The sequence below is a fragment of the Salvelinus alpinus genome, chromosome 14 (genome assembly GCF_045679555.1).
Source record: "Salvelinus alpinus chromosome 14, SLU_Salpinus.1, whole genome shotgun sequence".
In the NCBI taxonomy this organism is placed as follows: Eukaryota; Metazoa; Chordata; class Actinopteri; order Salmoniformes; family Salmonidae; genus Salvelinus; species Salvelinus alpinus.
In genome coordinates, this window is record NC_092099.1 from 28996770 (window position 1) to 29018789 (window position 22020).

General features: G+C 47.5%; 1 protein-coding gene across 2 annotated transcripts in view; it reads right to left on the reverse strand.

Moving 5' to 3' along the window:
• LOC139538709 (cholecystokinin receptor-like) overlaps positions 1 to 22020 on the reverse strand; it is a 72320-nt gene that overhangs the window by 14699 nt on the left and 35601 nt on the right. For both annotated transcript variants that reach the window (XR_011667788.1, XM_071341090.1), the window contains exons 2-3: positions 15373 to 15621; positions 8546 to 8810 (exon numbers count right to left, since the gene is read on the reverse strand). Coding sequence is in view for 1 of the 2 variants with exons in the window: in XM_071341090.1 (XP_071197191.1) it covers positions 8546 to 8810; positions 15373 to 15621 (514 nt within the window). In the remaining variant the exon portion in view is untranslated. The remainder of the gene's footprint in view (positions 1 to 8545; positions 8811 to 15372; positions 15622 to 22020) is intronic.

Consider the following 22020-nt stretch of genomic DNA (forward strand, 5'->3'; position numbering starts at 1 on the left):
CTCATTCTCCCTACGACCTCATTTACTCTTTCACACCTGTCCCCTATTTTGCCCTCTGATTAGAGTCCCTATTTCTCCCTCTGTTTTCCGCTCCTGTCCTTGTCGGATTCTTGTTTGATGTTTGCTGTTCCTGTGTCCTTGTTCCGCCCTGTCGTGTTCGTTGCCTTCTTCAGATGCTGCGTGTGAGCAGGTGTCTATGTCAGCTACGGCCTGTGCCTTCCTGAAGCGACCTGCAGTCTGTGGTCGCGTCTCCAGTCGTTCCTCTCTATTGACGAGAGGATTTCAGTTTCCTGTTTTGGATTACCATTGATTATATCCAGGAGAATCATTATTTGTTTTATACTGGAATAAAGACTCTGTTACTATTACGTCGCTTTTGGGTCCTCATTCATCAGCATAACAGAAGAATCCGACCAAGATGGACCCAGCGACTATGGATTCTCTCAACACTGCCGTCGAGTTCCAGGGAGCAATGCTCGGCAGACACGAGCAGGAATTGTTTGCTGCTCGTCATGCCGTTGAGACCCTGGCCGCTCAGGTCTCCGATCTCTCTGGACAGTTTCAGAGTCTTCGTCTCGTGCCACCAGCTACTTCCTGGTCTTCCGAGTCTCCGGAACCTAGGGTTAATAACCCACCATGTTACTCTGGGCAGCCCACTGAGTGTCGCTCTTTTCTCACCCAGTGTGATATTGTGTTCTCTCTCCAGCCCAACACGTACTCTAGTGAGAGAGCTCGGATCGCTTACGTCATATCACTCCTTACTGGTCGGGCTCGGGAGTGGGGCACAGCTATCTGGGAGGCAAGGGCTGAGTGTTCTAACGATTATCAGAACTTTAAAGAGGAGATGATCCGGGTTTTTGATCGTTCAGTTTTTGGGAAGGAGGCTTCCTGGGCCCTGGCTTCCCTATGTCAAGGTGATCGATCCATAACGGATTACTCTATAGAGTTTCGCACTCTTGCTGCATCCAGTGACTGGAACGAGCCGGCGTTGCTCGCTCGTTTTCTGGAGGGACTCCACGCTGAGGTTAAGGATGAGATTCTCTCCCGGGAGGTTCCTTCCAGCGTGGACTCTTTGATTGCACTCGCCATCCGCATAGAACGACGGGTAGATCTTCGTCACCGAGCTCGTGGAGGAGAGCTCGCGTTAACGGTGTTTCCCCTCTCCGCATCTCAACCATCTCCTCCCACCGGCTCAGAGACTGAGCCCATGCAGCTGGGAGGTATTCGCATCTCGACTAAAGAGAGGGAACGGAGAATCACCAACCGCCTTTGCCTCTATTGCGGTTCTGCTGGACATTTTGTCATGTCATGTCCAGTAAAAGCCAGAGCTCATCAGTAAGCGGAGGGCTACTGGTGAGCGCTACTACTCAGGTCTCTCCATCAAGATCCTGTACTACCTTGTCGGTCCATCTACGCTGGACCGGTTCGGCTGCTTCCTGCAGTGCCTTGATAGACTCAGGGGCTGAGGGTTGTTTTATGGACGAAGCATGGGCTCGGAGACATGACATTCCTCTCAGACAGTTAGGGAAGCCCACGCCCATGTTCGCCTTAGATGGTAGTTCTCTCCCCAGTATCAGATGTGAGACACTACCTTTAACCCTCACAGTATCTGGTAACCACAGTGAGACCATTTCCTTTTTGATTTTTCGTTCACCTTTTACACCTGTTGTTTTGGGTCATCCCTGGCTAGTATGTCATAATCCTTCTATTAATTGGTCTAGTAATTCTATCCTATCTTGGAACGTTTCTTGTCATGTGAAGTGTTTAATGTCTGCTATCCCTCCTGTGTCTTCTGTCCCCTCTACTCAGGAGGAACCTGGTGATTTGACAGGAGTGCCGGAGGAATATCATGATCTGCGCACGGTCTTCAGTCGGTCCAGAGCCAGCTCCCTTCCTCCTCACCGGTCGTATGATTGTTGTATTGATCTCCTTCCGGGGACCACTCCCCCTCGGGGTAGACTATACTCTCTGTCGGCTCCCGAACGTAAGGCTCTCGAGGATTATCTGTCTGTTTCTCTCGACGCCGGTACCGTGGTGCCTTCTTCCTCTCCCGCCGGAGCGGGATTTTTCTTTGTTAAGAAGAAGGACGGTACTCTGCGCCCCTGCGTGGATTATCGAGGGCTGAATGACATAACGGTTAAGAATCGTTATCCGCTTCCCCTTATGTCGTCAGCCTTCGAGATTTTGCAGGGAGCCAGGTGCTTTACTAAGTTGGACCTTCGTAACGCTTACCATCTCGTACGCATCAGAGAGGGGGACGAGTGGAAGACGGCGTTTAACACTCCGTTAGGGCATTTTGAATACCGGGTTCTGCCGTTCGGTCTCGCTAATGCTCCAGCTGTCTTTCAGGCATTAGTTAATGATGTACTGAGAGACATGCTGAACATTTTTGTTTTCGTTTACCTTGACGATATCCTGATTTTTTCACCGTCACTCAAGATTCATGTTCAGCACGTTCGACGTGTACTCCAGCGCCTTTTAGAGAATTGTCTCTACGTGAAGGCTGAGAAGTGCGCCTTTCATGTCTCCTCTGTCACTTTTCTCGGTTCTGTTATTTCCGCTGAAGGCATTCAGATGGATCCCGCTAAGGTCCAGGCTGTCAGCGATTGGCCCGTCCCTAAGTCACGTGTCGAGTTGCAGCGCTTTCTCGGTTTCGCTAATTTCTATCGGCGTTTCATTCGTAATTTCGGTCAAGTGGCTGCCCCTCTCACAGCTCTGACTTCTGTCAAGACTTGCTTTAAGTGGTCCGGTTCCGCCCAGGGAGCTTTTGATCTCCTCAAGAAGCGTTTTACATCCGCCCCTATCCTTGTTACTCCTGACGTCACTAAACAATTCATTGTCGAGGTTGACGCTTCAGAGGTGGGCGTGGGAGCCATTCTGTCTCAGCGCTTCCAGTCTGACGATAAGGTCCATCCTTGCGCTTACTTTTCTCATCGCCTGTCGCCATCGGAACGCAACTATGATGTGGGTAACCGCGAACTGCTCGCCATCCGCTTAGCCATAGGCGAATGGCGACAGTGGTTGGAGGGGGCGACCGTCCCTTTTGTCGTTTGGACTGACCATAAGAACCTTGAGTACATCCGTTCGGCCAAACGACTTAATGCACGTCAAGCTCGTTGGGCGTTGTTTTTCGCTCGTTTCGAGTTCGTGATTTCCTATCGTCCGGGAAATAAGAACACCAAGCCTGATGCCTTATCCCGTCTCTTTAGTCCTTCTGTGGCTTCTACCGACCCCGAGGGGATTCTCCCTGAAGGGCGTGTTGTCGGGTTGACTGTCTGGGGAATTGAGAGACAGGTAAAGCAAGCACTCACTCACACTGCGTCGCCGCGCGCTTGTCCTAGTAACCTTCTGTTCGTTCCTGTCTCTACTCGTCTGGCTGTTCTTCAGTGGGCTCACTCTGCCAAGTTAGCTGGCCACCCCGGCGTTCGGGGTACGCTTGCTTCTATTCGCCAGCGGTTTTGGTGGCCTACTCAGGAGCGGGACACGCGTCGTTTCGTGGCTGCTTGTTCGGACTGCGCGCAGACTAAGTCAGGTAACTCTCCTCCTGCCGGTCGTCTCAGACCGCTTCCCATTCCTTCTCGACCATGGTCTCACATCGCCTTAGACTTTATTACCGGTCTGCCTTCGTCTGCGGGGAAGACTGTGATTCTTACGGTTATCGATAGGTTCTCTAAGGCGGCACATTTCATTCCCCTCGCTAAGCTTCCTTCCGCTAAGGAGACGGCACAAATCATCATTGAGAATGTGTTCAGAATTCATGGCCTCCCGTTAGACGCCGTTTCAGACAGAGGTCCGCAATTCACGTCACAGTTTTGGAGGGAGTTCTGTCGTTTGATTGGTGCTTCCGTCAGTCTCTCTTCCGGGTTTCATCCCCAGTCTAACGGTCAAGCAGAAAGGGCCAATCAGTCGATTGGTCGCATATTACGCAGCCTTTCGTTTCGAAACCCTGCGTCTTGGGCAGAACAGCTCCCCTGGGCTGAGTACGCTCACAACTCGCTTCCTTCGTCTGCTACCGGGCTGTCCCCGTTTCAGAGTAGTCTTGGCTACCAGCCTCCTCTGTTTTCGTCCCAGCTCGCCGAGTCCAGCGTTCCCTCCGCTCAGGCTTTTGTCCAACGTTGTGAGCGCACCTGGAGGAGGGTCAGGTCTGCACTTTGCCGTTACAGGGCGCAGACTGTGAGAGCCGCCAATAAACGTAGGATTAAGAGTCCTAGGTATTGTCGCGGTCAGAGAGTGTGGCTTTCCACTCGTAACCTTCCCCTTACGACAGCTTCTCGCAAGTTGACTCCGCGGTTCATTGGTCCGTTCCGTGTCTCTCAGGTCGTCAATCCTGTCGCTGTGCGACTGCTTCTTCCGCAACATCTTCGTCGCGTCCACCCTGTCTTCCATGTCTCCTGTGTCAAGCCTTTTCTTCGCGCCCCCGTTCGTCTTCCCTCCCCCCCCCCCGTCCTTGTCGAGGGCGCTCCTATTTACAAGGTACGGAAGATCATGGACATGCGTTCTCGGGGACGTGGTCACCAGTACTTAGTGGATTGGGAGGGTTACGGTCCTGAGGAGAGGAGTTGGGTTCCATCTCGGGACGTGCTGGACCGTTCGTTGATTGATGATTTCCTTCGTTGCCGCCAGGGTTCCTCCTCGAGTGCGCCAGGAGGCGCTCGGTGAGTGGGGGGGTACTGTCATGTTTTGTCTTTGATCATGTCTTGTCCCTGTGCTTCCCTCTGCTGGTCTTATTAGGTTCTTTCTCTTTCTCTCTCTCTATCGTTCCGTTCCTGCTCCCAGCTGTTTCTCATTCTCCCTACGACCTCATTTACTCTTTCACACCTGTCCCCTATTTTGCCCTCTGATTAGAGTCCCTATTTCTCCCTCTGTTTTCCGCTCCTGTCCTTGTCGGATTCTTGTTTGATGTTTGCTGTTCCTGTGTCCTTGTTCCGCCCTGTCGTGTTCGTTGCCTTCTTCAGATGCTGCGTGTGAGCAGGTGTCTATGTCAGCTACGGCCTGTGCCTTCCTGAAGCGACCTGCAGTCTGTGGTCGCGTCTCCAGTCGTTCCTCTCTATTGACGAGAGGATTTCAGTTTCCTGTTTTGGATTACCATTGATTATATCCAGGAGAATCATTATTTGTTTTATACTGGAATAAAGACTCTGTTACTATTACGTCGCTTTTGGGTCCTCATTCATCAGCATAACAAGGTGCACACAGGTCGAGAGAAAGATTTGAGGTGACAGACATTGACAGATGGACAGACAGTGACACATTCTATACTGCCTTGCACAAACTTGCCTGCATCTAGCTGATCTAGGCTGTAATCATTAGTCCAACAGTTGCAAATGAGAATTTCTATTGAAAGAACTCAGGTATGTTTATCCCCGTTTCGTTACGTTTGCTTCCATTTAAGAAAGGTTTTTCAACAGAATCTAAGGAATGAATACACCCCTGATCACACGCAAATAGTTCACTTTCATAGCCACAGAAACAGCCTGTTGTATTCCTTCTCGCATCTACGTGCTCTCCTCCTCTCACCTTTCCCTTCGCCTGTGGACTTCAATGCACAACACATCAGCTGTCTGTGACCAGGCAAAAAAAAACTTTACAAAATCAAACCTTCATATCATAACCGCTACAGACAGCCTACATTGTTGTCACCACATTGGCTAAAGTAACGTCATAGTCAACATAGCTAATAGAACAACTGCATTAGTAAACCTGCTACAATCATGCAGTACAGTGTACAGACAGTAAGCAGTTTAGCAGTTACACCGGCAGGCAATAATTTAGTCAAACATAAAGCTTACCTGGAAGAGTTCCAGTGTTGGATAGTCATAGCCAGCTAGCTAACATAGCATCCATCTGGTTGAGCTGGGTGTTTGAGTTTGCAAAACTCGTGACTAATCCTATTCCGCACAAGGCTGCAATGAAAACTAATGGGACTGTAGCAACTGTGTTTACATCAAAATCTGGGGTGTGAACTACGTTTCTATTTAAGCGTTGATTGACTCAATAGTATTGGAGAAAAGTTGAAAAAACTGACCCCTCCAAGGATGTACTTTAAATTGTGACGTGTCATGACGCAATGTACAGCACGCATAAAGCAACTAATTCTGTGTCTTACAGCCTCTCTCCACAAGGTGCAGTGCTTCTCTCACTGTTTAAAAATAAGAAAGGCACAGGGTAAGGGGTATACCTAGTAATTTTTTGCGTCATCACTGCAAGCCATCATGACTCTCAAAAGCTGCGACAGCCGCTATTTACTTCTGAAGATAACTTTACCACCGCCCTAAAAAACTGATTCATATTCGACACAAACCTTCAAATAGGTATGTAATGACACATTATATAAACTCTTTATAGTATTTTATTTACATTTTAGAGGTGATAAGGTGATAAGTTGGACAGATCGGGTGAAAAAAGCTGTTTCCCCACACAAAATATCTCTCCATTTCACTATCACGCAATAGAGTTCGCTTCCCCACCCACCATTTTTAAAAAGACCCGACGGAGCTCATTGCCTTCTTGAATCATGCAGAGATGGGCATCATGAAGGTTCTCGTCATTGATTTTGTTGGAAAGGGGAGAAATTGTGCTTTACAATGGTATTGATATTACAGTTGATCTGGAGGTATTACGTTTTTTGGGCTTTAAAATAAGGTCAATTATACAAACCAGTGCGATGTACAAAAGTGAGTTAGTTAACGTTAGTTCTCTCTCTCTCGCTCCTCATTCATTTTTTAATAAATTAATTTGTTCAAAACTGTTCAACTATTGTCTTTCTCTCTCTTTGAATCTACTACTCACCACAGTTTATGCACTGCAGTGCTAGCTAGCTGTAGCGTATGCGTTCATTACTAGATTTATTCTATGATCCTTTGATTGGGTGGACAACATGTCAGTCCATGCTGCAAGAGCTCTGATAGGTTGGAGGATGTCCTCCAGAAGTTGGCAGAATTACTGTGTAAGTCTATGGAATGGGGTGCGAACCATGAGCCTCCTAGATTTTGTATTGAAGTCAATGTACCCAGAGGAGGTTGGAAGCTAGCTGTCCTCTGGCTACACCATAGTGCTACCCTACAAAGTGCTGCTGAGGCTACCATAGACCTTCATTGCAAAACAGTGTGTTTTAAACAATTATTTGGTGACGTGAATATTTTTATGTATAGTTTTATGTAAAAAGGATAACTTTTTAAATGTTTCACTATTTTTATTTCTATGAAATTCACTGAGGAGGATGTCCTCGCCTTCCTCCACTGAAGAGCCTCCACTGGACTATAGCTGTTCTTTTCTGTAGACTGGAAAGCCTCAAGTGTCTTTTTCTCACAGGACTTCACTCCACCAATAAGTGGTTATGGCAGTAGGCTACCAATATAAAATAATAATGAGAGAACATCAGTACATCTTGTACTGTACACAGGCTGTGTCTAATTTCTTCCCCAGGGGAGCCCTACAGTCATCCACAATGCACCTGGTGACCTGGGATGCACTTCTACTACAATGACAGATTAATGGCTTCTCTGGTGGGAAATGGTCAGCTGGAGAACAAGTTTAAATTATTTTGCTGTTGAGAGCATTCTAGTGATCGGTTTATATTCTACTGTGTATACAAACACAATATTTCTGTATCATCAATTCATAAGTGTAGGCAGATTTTCCTTTCTTTGTAAATACAGTTCCATCCAAACCCCATAAAAGTAAGTATTAGGAAAACAGTAGTAAGCAAAAAGTAAGATGAGTATGAGTATGTACCCATCCACACACACCCACACTCCCCACCCACCCACACACACCCACACTCCCCACCCACCCAAACACACCCATCCACACACACCCACACTCCCCATCCACCCAAACACACCCACCGATCCACACACACCCACACTCCCCATCCACCCAAACACACCCACCCATCCACACACACCCACACTCCCCACCCACCCAAACACACCCACCCACACACACCCACACACACACACACACACACACACACACCCACACTCCCCACCCACCCACCCAAACACACCCACCCACCCACACACACCCACACTCCCCACCAACCCAAACACACCCATCCACACACACCCACACTCCCCACCCACCCAAACACACCCACACACACACACCCACACACACACACACACACACACACACACACACACACACACACACACACACACACACACACACACACACACACACACACACACACACACACACACACACACACACACACACTCCCCACCCACCCATCCACACACACCCACACTCCCCACCCATCCACACACACCCACACTCCCCACCCACCCAAACACACCCACCCACACACACCCACACTCCCCACCCACCCAAACACACCCACCCACACACACACACCCACACTCCCCACCCACCCAAACACACCCACCCATCCACACACACCCACACTCCCCACCTACCCAAACACACCCACCCACCCACATCCACACACACCCACACTCCCCACCCACCCAAACACACCCACACACACCCACCCACACACACCCACACACACACACACGCATACACAGACACACACACTCACCAGGTCTGCTCCACCTCCCTGTGGGGCCAGATATGGCGACACATGCGTGCGATGGTGATGTTGTCCTTCAGGGGGACATGGACCAGGTGGCTGAACACCGGGTAGGGGCTCATGATCATGAAGGACAGCAGCCAGGTGGCAGTAATCACCCGGTAGGCATGGGAACGGGTCTGCCACGCCCGTGACTTTAGCGGGTTGCAGATGGCGCTGTAGCGCTCAATTGCTATGGCAACCAGGCTGAAGGTGGAGATACTCACGGAAACACCTGTTGGAAAATAAAGAAAAAGTAACTAGATAACAAACAAAACTTAAGAGTTTAGATTATACACAGTTGAAGTCTGAAGTTTACATACACTTTTGCCAAATACTTTTAAACTCAGTTTTTCACATTTGCTGACATTTAATCCTAGTAAAAATTCCCTGTCTTAGGTCAGTTAGGATCACCACTTTATTTTAAGAATGTGAAATGTCAGAATAATAGTAGACAGAATGATTTGTTTCAGCTTTTATTTATTTCATCACATTCCCACTGGGTCAGAAGTTCACATACACTCAATTAGTATTTGGTAGAATTGCCTTTAAATTGATTCACTTGGGTCAAACGTGTCAGGAAGCCTTCCACAAGCTTCCCACAAGAAATTTGGTGAATTTCGGCCCATTCCTCCTGACAGAGATGGTGAAAATGAGTCAGGTTTGTAGGCCTCCTTGCTCGCACACGTTTTTTTCAGTTCTGCCCAAAATTTTTCTATAGGATTGAGGTCAGGGCTTTGTGATGGCCGCTCCAATACCTTGACTTTGTTGTCCTTAAGCCATTTTACCACGACTTTGGCAGTATGCTTGGGGTCATTGTCCATTTGGAAGATCCATTTGCGACCAAGCTTTAACTTCCTGACTGATGTCTTGAGATGTTGCTTAAAAATATCCAGATAATTTTCCTTCCCTCATGATGCCATCTATTTTGTGAAGTGCACCAGTCCCTCCTGCAGCAAAGTAACCCCACAACATGATGCTGCCACCCCCGTGCTTCACGGTTGGGATGGTGTTCTTCGGCTTGCAAGCCTCCCCCTTTTTCCTCAAAACATAGCGATGGTCATTATGGCCAAACAGTTCTATTTTTGTTTCATCAGACCAGAGGACATCTTTGTCCCCATGTGCAGTTGCAAACCGTGGTCTGGCTTTTCTATGGCGGTTTTGGAGCAGTGGCTTCTTCCTTGCTGAACGGCCTTTCAGGTTCTGTCGATATAGGACTTGTTTTACTGTGGATATAGCATATTCACAAGGTCCTTTGCTGTTGTTCTGGGATTGATTTGCACTTTTTGCACCAAAGTACGTTCATTTATCGGAGACAGAATGCGTCTCCTTCCTGAGCGGTATGACGGCTGCGTGGTCCCATGGTGTTTATACTTGCGCACTATTGTTTGTACAGATGAATGTGGTAGTTTCAGGCGTTAGTAAATTGCTCCCAAGGATGAACCAGACTTGTGGAGGTCTACAAGTATTTTTCTGAGATCTTGCCTGATTCCTTTTGACTTTCCCATGATGTCAAGCAAAGAAGCACTGAGTTTGAAGGTAGGCCTTGAAATACATCCACAGGTACACCTCCAATTGACTCAAATTATGTCAATTAGCCTTTCAGAAACTTATAAAGCCATGTCATCATTTTCTGGAATTTTCCAAGCTGTTTAAAGGCACAGTCAACTTAGTGTATGTAAACTTCTGACCCACTGGAATTGTGATACAGTGAATTATAAGTGAAATAATCTGTCTATAAACAATTGTTGGAAAAATTACTTTGTCCCATGCATGGGTTACTGAGCTGAAGGAGCAGCCCCCCAGCTACACCACCATCAGCCCAGACACAGAGCTTCTACAGGACCAGATCAACCAGTGCAGGACACAGCTGAAGAACTCTGTCCAGGAGCTGAGAGAGAGCCTTACCACAGTGCTTGAGGAGGTAAAGGCCACCATGAGGAGAGAGCTGGTGCAGGTAAAGGAGGGGATGGAAAAGGAGTTGTCTGTCATCAAGGGAGTGCTACAGCACAGAGAACAGACTGTAGACACTCCCAGAGAGAAGCTGCAGCCCCTCACCACCCCTAACACCCCCACTGACCCACCTTTACCCACTACCCCCCCATACCGACAACACTTTACCCACACCCCCAGTCAACAAGGAGACTCACATGGGGACACCTACTACAGAGAAAAGCTCTCTGGCCCCCCCGACACACCCCCACACACCCCTCCATGTACACAGGCCCTGTGTACTCCAGCCCCAGACCGTAAACGCACTAATCTGGTAAAACCCACTGAGGTGGCCATCCTCATTGACTCAAATGGGAAATTCATCCAAGAAGATAAACTCTTCCCCCAACACAAGGTGTGCAACATATGGTGCCCAAAAACACAGGATGCACTCCACATCCTGTCCCAGCCTGACTTTGGCACACCAGGCCACATTATTATTCACACCGGCACCAACAACCTGCGATAGGAGCAGGAGAGAGTAGGCAGCCTGGTCAACAGAGTAGCAGAGAGGGCCTCTGAGCGGTTCCCCAACTCCCACGCTCACCACCCAACAATCACCCCAGAGCATCTGCACGACCACTCCCACCTGAGGAAGCAGACAGTAGGGATGTTTGCCAAGTCTCTAAAGGACGTGGCACTTGGTAGACAAACACCCCATGCCGCACTGCACAGAGGACCACCCAGAGACCCCTGCCAGACCACTGCACCAACAAGGAGCCCCAGCCCCACCAGACCCAGCGCACTCCACAGGCCCCACCCACCACCAGAGCATCACCACTTCCATCGGCTTAGCCAGACCGGACCGGGCCCAGCCTACTACCCCGCACCAGACCACCACCCCTACCAGACCAGAGAGGAAGCCCCACGGCCCAGAACTGGCCCTCCTCCACTCCACAGGGCCCAACAGCAGGACCAGCGCAGCTACGCAGAGGTCGTCAGAGGACAGGAGAACTGTAGGATTAAGTGAGATTAAACAGCTCCACCAATACATCTGCACTAAACTGCCCTAACACACACGGCCGCACGCACGCACGCACGCACGCACGCACGCACGCACGCACACACACACACACACACACACACACACACACACACACCTATTGTACTAGAATTGACTAAAATAAGACTTGAATAAGAATATTTATATATACAACAGAAAGAATGTTAGCTGCTATCCGGTTTATCTCACTCTTAACAACGTATTAGTTAGTAGTTACTGTATTTCTGACTGCTACTCTTTCTTTTGGAACATGAAATCGCTATCAGTTAGCATGTGGAACATTCAGGGCCTAAACTCATCAACCTTTGGACTGAAGAGTTTACTGGAGTTCAACAAAAATCTTAAAGATGTTGACGTCATCATTCTGCAGGAGACATGGTGTAAGGCTGACATTGTCACTCACTGTCCCACAGGCTACAGAGAGGTAATTGTGCCATCACAGAAACACAGCTCTGTCAATAGAGGCAGAGACTCTGGAGGATTGATCATTTGGTACAAATCCGAACTACAAAATCTAATTGATCCCCTCAAAATTGGTAAATATCACATTTGGTTAAAACTGAAAAAAGAACTTGTACTGACAGAAAAAGATGTGTTCCTTTGCGCAATATATATCCCCCCTCTTAGAATCCCCATATTACTCAGAAGAGATCTTCCCCACCCTTGAGGAAGAGACGTGCTATTTCCAGGCCCAGGGAAATGTGCTCATCTGTGGGGACACAAATGCGCGCACAGGAACACTACCTGATCTAACGAGCACACGAGGGGACAGCTTTATTACAGGCCATACTGTTTCTAACTGTCTTAATCTCCCCCATAGAAACAACAGTGACAGCACCGTCAACAAAAACGGAAGGGATCTGTTGCAGCTCTGTAGAAGCCTGGGTCTGTACTTTGTCATTGGTAGGTTACGGGGGGACTCTTTGGGGAGATTCACCTACTGCTCACCTCTTGGCCACAGTACAGTAGACTATATGATCACAGACATTGACCCCTTCTCTCTCAGCTCATTCACTGTCAAGCCACTAACACCTCTGTCTGATCACAGCCAAATTACGTTGTTCCTCAAAAGAACAGACCTGGAAACAACCAGACATTCACAGCCCAGTAAGCTGTACAACATCAGAAATTCATACAGATGGGCCCAAAACAGCACAGAAGAATACCAGAAAGCAACCAGTAACCAAAATATCCAAACACTCTTAGATAACTTTCTGGAAACCATATTCACTCACAGTAAAGAAGGCATCAATCTAGCAATACAAAACATCAACTATATATTCAGGCAAAAGGCAAAAGAAGCACAATTGAAATTGATAAAAAACTAAACAAAAAAGATCACAGATGACAACTGGTTAGAGGCAGATTGTAAAATTATAAGGAAAAAAATTAGAACACTATCCAACCAAAAGCACAGAGACCCAAATAATGGTGAATTACGCATTCATTACTGTGAGACTTTAAAACTCTATAAACGTACACTCAGAACAAAAAAAGCACAGTACAACAGCAAGCAGCTGACACTAATTGAGGAGTCCATAAACACAAACAACTTCTGGCAAATTGGAAAAAAAATTAAAAATCTAAACAAGAGGAATTAGCGATTCAAAATCTTGACATATGGACAACCCATTTTAAAACACTCTACAACACCGTTCAAATTGACACAAACGCAGAACAACGCCAAATTCATGAGAAGTTGAATGGATTAGAAAAAGCTATAAAGGACAATCAAAATTCATTGGACTCCCCAATTACTGACCAGGAGCTCTATAAGAAACTTCAGGCTCTCAAATAAAAAATAAAAAAACATGCATACCTGATGGCATCCTAAATGAGATGCTCAAACTCACTAGTGCAAAATTTCAATTGGCTATATTAAAACTACAGTACCTGTCGTGGCAGAATCAGACTTAGCTAGGTAACATAGATAGATAAGATGTTATTTTTATCATATGCTTGCGAGATACTGTGGGCAGTTGCATTTTCCCTTCTGAGCTAGGGCTTAGTCACTTGGTGCCCAGAGAGGGGAGAGGTCAGGCTTGTCTTCATATGTCAATGTATCTGTTAAACCATGTGGTGCTATGTAGAATATCAGAAGGGGAGGAGGACAGAATGGAACATTATATTTCTTATGGGAATGTGTCTGTAACTATTCCTAAACCATGTGAAGGGATGACGTTATTAATGGGGAACCAGTTAGTTATCTCATACAATGTCTGTACGCCAGTCACTCCCTACTTTTCTCATGGGGGGAAGGAGTAAGGCAGTGTTTGGAACCATTGTATGTCCCCTCTGAGGTTGCCCTTATCTTGATCTGGTATATGACCTAAGAGGCTCACTGTCTTCAGTGAGGTTGTCCAGGTTTGGGAGTATCTAGGATTGACAATTGATACAGTGGCGAGAACAAGTATTTGATACACTGCCGATTTTGCAGGTTTTCCTACTTACAAAGCATGTAGAGGTCTGTAATTTTGAGGGGAGGATGGATGGGGCCATGTATCGCGAGATCTTGGCCAACAACCTCCTTCCCTCAGTAAGAGCATTGAAGATGGGTCGTGGCTGGGTCTTCCAGCATGACAACGACCCGAAACACACAGCCAGGGCAACTAAGGAGTGGCTCCGTAAGAAGCATCTCAAGGTCCTGGAGTGGCCTAGCCAGTCTCCAGACCTGAACCCAATAGAACATCTTTGGAGGGAGCTGAAAGTCCGTATTGCCCAGCGACAGCCCCGAAACCTGAAGGATCTGGAGAAGGTCTGTATGGAAGAGTGGGCCAAAATCCCTGCTGCAGTGTGTGCAAACCTGGTCAAGAACTACAGGAAACGTATGTTCTCTGTAATTGCAAACAAAGGTTTCTGTACCAAATATTAAGATCTGCTTTTCTGATGTATCAAATACTTATGTCATGCAATAAAATGCAAATTAACTACTTAAAAATCATACAATATGATTTTCTGGATTTTTGTTTTAGATTCCGTCTCTCACAGTTGAAGTGTACCTATGATAAAAATTACAGACCTCTACATGCTTTGTAAGTAGGAAAACCTGCAAAATTGGCAGTGTATCAAATACTTGTTCTCCCCACTGTATATGCCATTGGATGAGGTAATGTGTTGGTAGACAGTGAAGTACCAAGAATGAGATTGAAACCTTGTTTTGGGAGACCAAACTGAACGATGATTTATAGCTGATACTGTCTAGCTATGGGATACTCCTCTTTCGGGTAAAGGATTCTTTGTAAGTTGAGAGGGGTGTATCTTGGCTATAAATGAAACTAAGAATTGTTTTGTAAGCTCTCTCAGAGAATTCATTTATAGACACTGAATTGATCTGAGAGTCAAAAAAGGGCTTTGGTGAAGCTTATATATTATTAAAGATGGAATTTATAATATAACTCTGACTTGTGTGTGGTTGGCTCTCTCTCTCTCATTTTATTGAGTAATACAGGAAATTACCACGACATACCGTTGCTTTCTTTCTTTCACATTCCGTTTTCATGCTAACCGGGGTACAGTTCATGGTCATATGGTTGGAGAAGTCTCTGGTTGATGAAGAGGGTAAGCCTAGGTTTTGGATTTATACTTAGAGCATAACAGAGAGAGTTTGAGCAAGGCACTGAATGAGTGGGACAGAAAGTTAGACAGATATCCATCCTGTCTGTATCACTCTTGTTGTTCTCTCTCCATACCTCCATCACTCTCTCTTCCCATACCTCCTCTCTCTCTCTCAATAACTAAATATTTTCTCCAGCCTCGATATCTCCCACACCCGCCCTCAACATTTCCCGTTCCCCATTCTTACCCATGAGGTAAACCACTATCTTGCACATGGCGGGACCGAAGATGAAGTCCTCCAGGAGGTTGGGGATGAGGGTGAAGGGCATGCAGAAGATGGCCATCATCAGGTCGCTGACCGCCAGGGACAGCAGGAAGGAGTTGGTGACCGTCCTCATGCGCTTGTTGACCGTCAGGACCACAATGATTAGCAGGTTGCCAAACACACTGAGGAGGAAGATTACCGAGTAGAGCAGGATACGCAGCGAGTCCACCTCTGGAGGGAGGAGGAGATGGAGGAGAGAGGAGGATAAGAAAGCGAGAGATAGAGTGGCGGGGGTATAAAATAAAGAGGGGGGAGCATGAGAGAGAGGGGGGTGACAAACCGAGGTGGAGATAAAATAACATGTTAGATTCAAAACCTGATTGAAGCAATAAAATCCCACCAGTCACAATCCAACACAGTATGTGTGTTGTGTTCATCAGCTACAGATGGTTAGATACATGGTTATTATGTCATGTCACCAAAACACTACTCTTCCCCCTGCCAAGCCTGGAGGAGGTCAGGTAAATTCTTTATGGAAGCCCATCGAGCGAGAAAGTGAGTGAGGACAGGAGCTCTGGTCCAGTTTAACAGATTAATCAGCACTGTTGAACATACAGCTCAATACAATCACCCTGTTTTACTGTGTTTCTATTGATTTCTACATCTAACTGGCTTCTGGGTATACCATAGTGATAGTGGTGTGTGTGTGTGTGTGTGTGTGTGTGTGTGTGTGTGTGTGTGTGTGTGTGTGTGTGTGTGTGTGTGTGTGTGTGTGTGTGTGTGTGTGTGTGTGTGTGTGTGTGTGTGTGTGTGTGTGTGTGTGTGTGTGTGTGTGTGTGTGTGTGTGTGTGTGTGTGTGTGTGTGTGTGTGTGCGTGTAAGAGGAAGGAAGGTAAATGAAAAAGAGAGATAATTCCAGTCCTTATTGACTACCTTAAAGGTACTTCTTCTGGTCTGGAAAGCAACTCATACTTTTTCTCCATGAGACACCATTCACTTACAGACCATAGCCTAATGCACGCAATGAATTACACAATTACATTTCCAACTGGGTCGGTTAGTGATGAGAAAGTAATTGTGAAGAGAAGAATGTTTCCCTTAATGATTAATTAAAAGGGATAAGGAATGTTAATTGGAGAGAAGTGCTGATAGTGTACAGTAAAACACTATTTGAATGTCACAGAGTATGTTATCATGTATGTCTCTGACACAAACTCACTGTGGGCCAGATCAGATCTAGGTCAGCACAACTCAAATATTAATGGGACTATAACATACTTACATATCTATGTATAGTTTACGCAATCCTTTTTCAAACCAATGTCCTACCTACTGTACCAATGCTTTCTCTACCTTTCTGTTCCACTCAGACATCCTACCCACTGGGCACACACTGGTTGAATCAACGTTGTTTCCACATCATTTTAATGAAATTAAGTTGAACCAATGTGGAATAGATGTTGAATTGACGTCTGTGCCCAGTGAGTATCTCCCTCCCCTCCACTGACTCTGGCAGAGTCCATGTTCTCTCCTCTTAGTATTTGGGTGGTCAGGTTATAGGAGAGCCAGCATGAGCTCTGAGGATTAGGATCCCCAGTGGGTCATATCCTGTTAGTGCCCCATATTCCTCTGTCTGTATAAAACACCTCCAGTCCGTTCCACCATGTTGCTTTCACCTGCAAAATTATCAGACCAGTGAAGGGGAGTCAATGAGGGAGGGAATAGATCAAAGGTGAGGGGGCAACTGTTTGAAATTAAATGCAGCTCAGGTTTAGAAGAGAAAGAGAAAGAGGAAGAGAGAGAGAGAGAGGGGTGTTTGGTTGGTCAGGTTTAAGAAGATGTAGCGACAGCAGCCCCAGGGTATTTTGGGCTCCAGCGGGTCATATCCTGTTGAAGTCCCGTCTCTCTGCCTGTCACTCAAATCTCAGCCTGCCACCCCACCCGTCCCCCGCTGACATACAGACCATCTGAGCACGCTCCAAGGCAACCATGCCCAAGGGATAAGAGCCGCTCTGTATGTTCAACTACAAACACTCACCCTCCGGGGCTGACTACCTCAGGCCTGTGTGTTTGTTCATGTGTGTGTGGGTGGGTGTGTGCTTGTGTGTGCGTGTTTGCATAAATGTGGCATGTGTGTGTTTGTTGGTTGTGGTGCTAGTGAGCTGACACACTGGAGATAGGGTTTGGATTTACTCTTATGCAAGACTGCACCCCAATCAACAAACTGTCTCTGCTGCTCACTCTGATTCCCTTTCACACATACAGTACACTCTAGCTCTCATTCTCTGCATGCTATTATATCACATATCTTTCCTCTCCTTCTTTATTGCTGTATTTCTTTAGCTCGCTCTCTCTCTCTCTCTCTCTCTCTTTGTCCCACTCACCCATTATTGTGGTCTCTCTCTCTCTCTCTCTCTCTCTCTCTCTCTCCCATTCTCACAACTTCTACCCGTCTCTTTCCATGTCTATCACTGCCTCTCTCTCGCTCTCTTTGAGACCTCCCTGCTTATCATCCACCTGAGATGTAACAGTGAATTGTTCTTTCTGCTGGTGCTGCTTTACTCAATCTGAGCTGCATCGATCTGTTTATCTCAAGGCAGTTTAGTTGTGCCCTGGTTAAATACTTTTTTGGGGGGGGGTGGTTCATCTTTAATATTGCTTATAGATTAAGGGTCTACTTCCAGCTTATACATACAGTACTATATACATTTATGGACAAAGTATATTTTACATGCGTTATCTTTTGTTTGTTTTTGTCCCATCCTTCAGCTATTTGCCATATATTTTCCAATTGTTCTGTGTTGTTTCACAAAAGCTCTGAGCCTACATACATTTTATGGACATAAAAAAAATCTTACATTAGTTATTTTTTTATTTTATATTTTTCACCCTTCAGATCCCCTCAACCCCTCCCATCTATCTCTGAACACTATCCATTTTTTATTTCTATTTGCCATATTCAACTGTGCTGTGATGTTTCACAAAAGTTCTGAACCTTTCTATCTCAAAGTTTCTATAGATTTTAAATCAAATATAAACAATGAGTATTATTATATTTTTGATCAATTGATTATGTCTTTTTAGATCACCCAGCAATGCTATTTACAGAGTGAACAGAAGGTAAATGTTGCAATTCTTCAGCCTTTCCTGAACCCACGAGCAAAAACAAGCTACATGTGGACAGTGCAAAATAAATGTTCTAATGATTCTGTCTCTTCACAGCAAAATATGCAGAGCTGGGATGGTTGTATTCCCCATACATCTATTATTATATTGGTTGCAAGATTTTTGTATAATAATTTCAATAGAAAAACTCGATGTTTTGAATCGGGCGTCGATGTGTGTCGCAGTTCATATACCATATGCCATGGAATCGGTATGTTGAAAATCTTTTCCCAACTATTTTGCAATCTGTATGGCACAACTGTCAAATTTTTGGTCCTTCAATGAAATTTGTATTCTTTTTTATTTCTCATACATTTTCTTCAACCTATTTTGGTATTTAATGCAGGGTGGACAGACAAGTTCCTTACTTTCTCCCCCTTCCGCTTGCCTCTTCCATTTTTTATGTAATGCTGCAAATAGTTGGTTGTAATTTTGGATAGAGCAGACATTTCCACATATTTTTGTTAGCTGCATGTGTGACATAACTCCACCAGTGGTATTTCTGATATAATTTTAAAAGATGATACTGTTTATAAACACTCTTTCTAAAAAATAATGTTAAAAAAATATATATATATACAATTGAAGTCGGAAGTTTACATACACCTTAGCCAAATACATTTAAACTCAGTTTTTCACAATTCCTGACATTTAATCCTAGTAAAAATGCCCTGTCTTAAGTCAATTAGGATCACCACTTTATTTTAAGAATGTGAAATGTCAGAAAAATAGTAGAGAGAATGATTTATTTCAGCTTTCATTTCTTTCATCACATTCCCAGTGGGTCAGATGTTTACATACACTCAATTAGTATTTTGTGTCACGATCGTCTTCTTGAGAGAGATTGGACCAAGGCGCAGCGTGTGCAAAATACATCTTCTTTTATTAAAGAAGAGAGAAAAACCAAGAAACGAACAACTATACACAAACTAACAAAATAACAAACTGACGACCGTGAAGCTATACATATAAATAGTGCTGACACAAACACTACACATAGACAATTACCCACAACCAGCTAAAGCCCATGGCTGCCTTAAATATGGCTCCCAATCAGAGACAACAATAACCAGCTGTCTCTAATTGAGAACCAATTCAGGCAACCATAGACTTTCCTAGACACCTACACTGAACACTAAACCATCTACTCTACTTAACCCCCTAAACCATACAACACCCTAGACAATACAAAAACACATACTACACCATGTCACACCCTGACCTAACTAAAATAATAATGAAAACAAAGATAACTAAGGCCAGGGTGTGACATAACCCCCCCCTTAAGGTGCGAACTCCGGATGCACCAGCATAAAGTCTAGGGGAGGGTCTGGGTGGGCGTCTGTCCACGGTGGCGGCTCTGGTACTGGTCGTGGTCCCCACCCCACCATAGTCACTACCCGCTTTCGTAGCCTCCTCCAAATGACCACCCTCCAACTTAACCCCACTGGATTAAGGGGCAGCACCGGACTAAGTGGCAGCACCGGACTAAGGGGCAGCACCGGACTAAGGGGCAGCACCGGGATAAGGGGCAGCACCGGGAAAAGGGGCAGCACCGGGATAAGGGGCAGCACCGGACTAAGGGGCAGCACCGGACTAAGGGGCAGCACCGGACTGAATGGCGGATCCTGGCTGGCTGGCTCTGGCGGATCCTGGCTGGCTGGCTCTGGCGGATCCTGGCTGGACGGCTCTGGCGGATCCTGGCTGGACGGCTCTGGCGGATCCTGGCTGGACGGCTCTGGCGGATCCTGGCTGGACGGCTCTGGCGGATCCTGGCTGGACGGCTCTGGCGGATCCTGGCTGGACGGCTCTGGCGGATCCTGGCTGGACGGCTCTGGCGGATCCTGGCTGGACGGCTCATGGCTGGCTGACGGATCTGGCTGCTCATGGCTGGCTGACGGATCTGGCTGCTCATGGCTGGCTGACTGATCTGGCTGCTCATGGCTGGCTGACTGATCTGGCTGCTCATGGCTGGCTGACTGATCTGGCTGCTCATGGCTGGCTGACGGATCTGGCTGCTCATGGCTGGCTGACGGATCTGGCTGCTCATGGCTGGCTGACGGATCTGGCTGCTCATGGCTGGCTGACGGATCTGGCTGCTCATTGCTGGCTGACGGATCTGGCTGCTCGTGGCTGGCTGACGGATCTGGCTGCTCGTGGCTGGCTGACGGATCTGGCTGCTCGTGGCTGGCTGACGGATCGGGCTGCTCGTGGCTGGCTGACGGATCTGGCTGCTCGTGGCTGGCTGACGGATCTGGCTGCTCATGGCTGGCTGACGGATCTGGCTGCTCATGGCTGGCTGACGGAACTGGCTGCTCATGGCTGGCTGACGGATTTGGCTGCTCATGGCTGGCTGACGGATCTGGCTGCTCATGGCTGGCGGAAGGCTCTGGCTGCTCATGGCTGGCGGAAGGCTCTGGCTGATCCTGTCTGGCGGAAGGCTCTGGCTGATCCTGTCTGAATGAAGGCTCTGGCTGCTCCTGTCTGGCGGAAGGCTCTGGCTGCTCCTGTCTGGCGGACGGCTCTGAAGGCTCATGGCAGACGGGCGGCTTTGCAGTCTCAGTACAGACGGGCGGCTTTGAAGACTCAGTACAGACGGGCAGTTCATTCGGCGCTTGGCAGACGGACAGTTCAGACAGCGTTGGGCAGACGGGCAGTTCAGGCGCCTTTGGGCAGACGGGCAGTTCAAGCGCCGTTGGGCAGTACAGACGGGCAGTTCATTCGGCGCTTGGCAGACGGACAGTTCAGACAGCGTTGGGCAGACGGGCAGTTCAGGCGCCTTTGGGCAGACGGGCAGTTCAAGCGCCGTTGGGCAGACGGGCAGTTCAGGCGCCGTTGGGCAGACGGGCAGTTCAGGCGCCGTTGGGCAGACGGGCAGTTCAGGCGCCGTTGGGCAGACGGCAGACTCTGGCCGGCTGAGACGCACTGTAGGCCTGGTGCGTGGTGCCGGAACTGGAGGTACCGGGCTAAAGACACGCACCTTCAGGCTAGTGCGGGGAGAAGGAACAGGGCATGCTGGACCCTGGGAGCGCACATTAGGCCTAGTGCGTGGTGCCGGAACTGGTGGTACCGGACTGGGGACACGCATCTCAGGGCTAGTGCGGGGAGCAGCAACAGGACGCACAGGACTCTGGGGACACACAGGAGGCTTGGTGCGTGGTGTAGGCACTGGTGGTAAAGGGCTGGAGACACGCACCATAGGGCTAGTGCGTGGAGGAGGCACTGGTGGTACTGGGTTGGGGCGAGGAGGTGGCGCCGGAAATACCGGACCGTGCAGGCGTACTGGCTCCCTTGAGCACCGAGCCTGACCAACCTTACCTGGTTGTATGCTCCCCGTCGCCCGACCAGTGCGGGGAGGTGGAATAACCCGCACCGGGCTATGTAGGCAAACCGGGGACACCATGCGTAAGGCTGGTGCCATGTAAGCCGGCCCGAGGAGACGCACTGGTGACCAGATGCGTTGGGC